The sequence below is a fragment of the Bos mutus genome, chromosome 4, assembly GCF_027580195.1.
Source record: "Bos mutus isolate GX-2022 chromosome 4, NWIPB_WYAK_1.1, whole genome shotgun sequence".
NCBI classification, from domain to species: Eukaryota; Metazoa; Chordata; class Mammalia; order Artiodactyla; family Bovidae; genus Bos; species Bos mutus.
The window spans coordinates 93,551,143-93,556,590 of NC_091620.1; the positions used below are offsets into that span (position 1 = coordinate 93,551,143).

The 5,448-nt window shown below is 37.2% G+C and overlaps 1 protein-coding gene across 1 annotated transcript; it reads left to right on the forward strand.

Annotated features, from left to right (window-relative positions):
- Positions 1 to 537: 537 nt before the first annotated feature.
- Positions 538 to 4,813, forward strand: SOSTDC1 (sclerostin domain containing 1). Its single transcript, XM_005897368.3, has 2 exons — positions 538 to 897; positions 3,401 to 4,813. The coding sequence occupies exons 1-2, from the start codon at positions 693 to 695 to the stop codon at positions 3,814 to 3,816; spliced, it is 621 nt and encodes a 206-aa protein (XP_005897430.1). The 5' UTR covers positions 538 to 692; the 3' UTR covers positions 3,817 to 4,813.
- The last annotated feature ends 635 nt before the right edge of the window (positions 4,814 to 5,448 follow it).

The following is a 5,448-nucleotide window of genomic DNA, read 5'->3' on the forward strand; positions in this document are numbered from 1 at the left end:
TACCTAGGAGCGCAGCAGTTCATGCAGATCAAAGCTGCATTATTTAAGTGTGTCCAGGGGGCAGATTTTTAGCTCTGTGCCTTATACTTTCAGGAAAAAAAAGAAAAAAAGGTGGTTTGTATCTTGACAAACGAGAAATGTTTAACTAATTAGGTGCTTCATTCGAGCCCTACAATATTTAAACTCCTGAATTCCTCCTATTATCTGGGGTGAGGCCCCTCCCTACTACAAATACAAAACAACTGTGGGAATGCAAATGTCTTCAAATGAACAGCAGTGTATTTTCATTTAAATGAAACCTGAATGTGAACTAGATTTAGGAAAGGAAATGGCAGAGAGAGAGAAGAGAGAGAGCGAGAGGGGCTGTAGTTGCTATAGAATGCGCCTGGCTGCTTCAGCTCTCAGACAACTGATGAAGTCCAACTCTGAAATTTCAGGCAATTTGGATACCAGGCTCCTCCTTTTCTGTAGTCTTCTCTTCCATTGGTAAAATTCTTTCGCAGGGTCATGTAGGGATCCCACCCCTTCTCCGTGTTTTCACTCTGTAGCGCTACACAACTTTACACCTGAATGAACGCCAAACCTCAGTGGATATATAAAGGGAACCTTGAGGAGGAATTTCACAGTTACAGTGCAGAAGCAGAGGGAAAGGAATTAACCAGCTCTCCAGCCAAGCAAATCCTCCACTCACCATGCTTCCTCCTGCCATTCATTTCTCTCTCATTCCCCTTGCATGCATCCTAATGAAAAGCTGTTTGGCTTTTAAAAATGATGCCACAGAAATCCTTTATTCACATGTGGTTAAACCTGTTCCAGCACACCCCAGCAGCAACAGCACAATGAATCAAGCCAGAAATGGAGGCAGGCATTTCAGTAACGCTGGACTGGATCGGAACAGTAAGTGTGTTTTACTTGCATGAATTTGGTGTTCTTATTTGGTAGCATTAACTCACATTCCTGTCGAATTATTTCATTGCTAACTAACCTGAACCATACATGTTTTGCTAAACAATCTGGGAGCAATCCGCTGCATGTGTAGACTGGCATTCTTCCCTACAAAGTTAACATAACTAAAACAGTGATTTGATAATGTAGGCACAGGCTTTGGTTTTCCAACATTCCAAGAGAAAATGTTTCCAGGAATTAAAGTGTTGCTTCTTTGAAATGCAGAATGAGATTTTTTTTTTTCATGAAGTGTTGTTCTAGATAGCTTAAATTCAGGTTGTGTTCTGTTTATTTCAAAACCTGTGCAGTTCTGATAGAGTGTATAAAGGTAAATAACCAAAGCACACATGGGAAATCACAAGGGGGGAAAAAAGAAGCTTTCTGAGGGGGAAAAAAAGGCTCACACCAATTTCTAAAAAATATCTAGTGAAATAAGTGAAGTTTGGAGATGGTCTTTGAGAAAGAGGGATGAAACTAAACATTGGAGAATCATATTTTTCTGAAATAACTTCTTATTCACCGGATCAAAATGTAGGTTATTGTAGATTTCTGTGAAAGACCAGGGAAACTTTTATGAGTTTGGAGATTTAAAATAATGACAATACAATAAAACTTTGTATAAAAACTATTTTTCTTCCTTTCTGTTTGCTTAATCGACATACTTGTTGACCACTAGTTGGAGGGATTCAAATGTCTTTTCCTAACTTTTGCTTCACTCCTTTCACATGCTAGTAATTGGACTTTAAGAGAGAAACAGAGAAAGAGTTCACAAGAAATCTTCCCTTCAACTCCATTCAAGCGCTGAAAAGAGTTTCAACCTTTGAAAAACCAAAGCAAATATGACTGTTTATGTCTTTCTAAGAAAAGCACGGTGTTTTTTAAGTTACATGAAGATGTTTGCTTTTACATATACAAGAACTATCTGATTATTTAAGATTACCAAGCAAGGCGGTGGGTATTCATTGTCAATGAACTGTCACTGCAAAAATGCCAAATTTCTATATACACAGGAACAAAAAGCTAGGCAGGTCAAAATCCTCTCGGCTGTTTCCAGGTGCATTCTTAAGGCAGCTGCAGGAAGGTGAGCTGGAGACAGAATTAGACAGGCAGAGTATGCTGACTGGCCAGCTAGGTTACACTTTAATTTCAATCTCACACTCCATATCCGTACAGATGTGTACGTATAATTATATGTATAAACATATAATTACATTTTTCCACAACTATCACATCCCTTTAGACTATATCTTTTACCTCATAAGTTCTAGGGGCACAGTGCTAAAGTAACACTCCTAATTCAATATCTACTTCATATTAGCTTTCAATATCTTATGCGAGACCACTTCAATGTCCCTTATAATCTTTATTTTTTTTAATCTCAGCAGTCTGTACTTTGAAATATATATATATATGTATTTCTGGTTAACAAGGCTGGATTTTTTCCCCAAGCTTATTACAGACAATTCTCCTCAATTTGAGATAACAAAGCAATGGAAAAGAAAACCCAAACATTTAAGACTAATTTTTGCTTTAATTACCTAAGGCATGGAACAAGAAACAATCTATTAGAGAACATACTTATCAAATTCAAATGACTAAACAAAGTTTGCCATGACCAATATTCAGGAAACAAACACTGTGGTTCCTTTTGCAGTTGTAAATCAAACATGTTAGGCATTTTTCTGCCATAAAATTCATGGAAATGTAGCCAAGTTGTTATGGCAACCATACGTTCCTGATTTAGGAGCTTTTATATTCCTTAAATGTTCAGTTGTAGTGACATTTTGCATTTCAAGCATTTTAATATTTGTGTTTTTAAAAGATAGTTTGGGAATTTATGTTTAAAGTGTAGTTATTAAGTTTGAGATGCAAAAATGTCAGACATTGTACACATATGTATATATGATTCTCTGCAGCTGAATTTTATAATTGAAACAAAATATTATGGATTTCATTGTACACAATATTCAAATTCTTTCCACATTTTTTCAGTAGATTTTTTTGAAAAACCTAATTAAAAGCACTTGTAGACATTAACTAATAGACCTGTGAGTGAAGAACATGAACATATACTGCCTGTTAGCTCATTAAAGAATGAATATTCATACATAAAACTTAGAACTGCTTAATACTTATCAGGGGAGTAAAACTAAGAAAATGGGATTTTCAAATACTCCAGTAAGCAATTAGCTAATGTTACACATGAAAAAACAAATCAGGCTCAGTTTATTTTATCCCATAACTGATAATTTTCATGCAAGCTTTCTCTATAACCATCCAGGTGGATTTTTGCATTGTGAGAACAAAATAAGAGTTCACTTCCTATTGGCGAATTTGCTATCATTTGGACATTATTTTTTGCCAATGCAGATTACTTTTCTTTTTGAGTGTTTGCCTGTGCCTCTCATGCATATATATATATATATTTTTTTTTTTTTTTTCCTGCTTCCTGCAGCTCGAGTTCAAGTAGGCTGCCGAGAACTGCGTTCCACCAAATACATCTCAGACGGCCAGTGCACCAGCATCAGCCCTCTGAAAGAGCTGGTGTGTGCTGGCGAGTGCTTGCCCCTGCCTGTGCTGCCTAACTGGATCGGAGGGGGCTACGGAACAAAGTACTGGAGCCGGAGGAGCTCCCAGGAGTGGAGGTGTGTCAATGACAAAACGCGTACCCAGAGAATCCAGCTGCAGTGCCAGGATGGCAGCACGCGCACCTACAAAATAACCGTGGTCACCGCCTGCAAGTGCAAGAGGTACACGCGGCAGCACAACGAGTCCAGTCACAACTTCGAGAGCCTGTCGCCTGCCAAGCCAGCCCAGCATCAGCGAGAGCGCAAGAGAGCTGGCAAACCCAGCAAGCACAGCATGAGTTAGAATCCAGACCTCCAAACTGGACTGACTAGGAACCATCTACTTTACAGATTTGATTGCTTGGACGACTCGAGCCTGCCACTGCTATTTTCTTACTTGAAAATATATGCTTTCTGCTTTGATCAAACTCAGCCAGCTGTCCTGAGTATCAGGAGCTTCTTGGGAGATAGATTTTTCAAGTTTTTCAAGATGTATGAGCATCCATGGATGCGATTTGCCTTTAAATTCCACGCATCCTGTATTATTAATTCCCCATGGTTCTTGAATATACCCATCATTGAATCTTTTTAACATGGAAAAGGGCTTCTCAGTAACCCTTCATTTCCCAAACCATCCTCTCCACCCCACACCCAACAAAACTTCTTTGAAATTGAAATTTTTTTAAAGAGTTGTTGCCATGAATCTTCAGGTTAACAGTTCAGAAGGGTGTTTTTTTGGTAATCTTCATGGGAACAGTTTAGCTGCCAAGAGTGATCTCCTTTTGAAAGAGTGAAAGAGCTTGTGACATTTCACTTCAAAAATAAGCCCTGTAGCTTTTTACAGTCTCATAGTATGAAATTATACCCTGCATGCTGACCCTTGCTTGGAATGGAATGCCAGAAATGCATGGCAGCAGCTAATAAGTAAAGCTGATTAACTATTTATTTGTCAATGTTATTATTTAATGAGCTTTCACAAGTGATTGTTTTCAAAATGTTAATTTTTTATGTTTCAAAGTTTTTTCATGTACCTAAATATTTTCCTGTATAATTTGTGGTTGATCTAGAAGTATGACAATACATACTGTAGATATGTAAAATAACTATTTTAGTCTCCTTGTTACATATATGTTTCATCATGAACTTTGTCAATAGTACAGATCTTTAAAAATCAGTAAGATGCTTTGTAAAGATGAAATAGGTAACAGTTTCCGATTTAATCTGTGCAATCAGAAGGTGACTAGACCTTCAATGAGTTTCTTTTAACAAAAATAAACACGGCTAAATGTTATTGTCTTTGCCTTGAACATGTATAAAATGGTACAGAATAAGCACACAAACTACAGAAGAAGCACATCAGAATCATTAGTTTTTAAAAATATAAGGCACATTCAAGTTTTGATAGAAAAATCTACAGTAAGAAGAAAGAGAGAGGGAGACCATCTAGTTGGTAAATAAGATGCTTGAAAAAGTTGGATGACAACCCAGCAGTGAGTTGTAAGAAGAATATCATATTTATATATACCTGTGGATGCCAAATCTGCTGCCCATTATAATCACCTGGGGGAGATAGTACGCAACCCAGTAACCAGGCTGCCATCCAAATTACATCAGAGTTTCTGAACGTGGGACTCAGATATTAGCAGTTTTTAAAGTTTTTCAGGTTATTCTAATATGCAGTTAAGTCTGAGAAAGGAATTGTGAAAACAATCACTGCCATATGTTGGGAAACTGACTACTCTTGCATGGTCCTCAAACCAAAAACTAAAATGAAAGAAAACAGCAAAGAAAACAAAAACAAGTTTTTCGGTGTTTTCAAGTTTGACATGTTTATTAACCAACGTGATCAGTCTTGAACAAGATTATACAGTTAACTCACTGATTTGTCAATTTAATCATTGACTGATTCCATCACCCTAAGTGAAGAAAACCAAAG

What these genes read in the sequence shown, in the direction of transcription:
- SOSTDC1 (XM_005897368.3), top strand. Translation starts at nt 693, where the DNA reads ATGCTTCCTCCTGCCATTCATTTCTCTCTCATTCCCCTTGCATGCATC. An exon ending in CGCTGGACTGGATCGGAACA is followed by an intron (nt 898 to 3,400) that starts GTAAGTGTGTTT and finishes TGCTTCCTGCAG; the next exon opens with CTCGAGTTCAAGTAGGCTGC.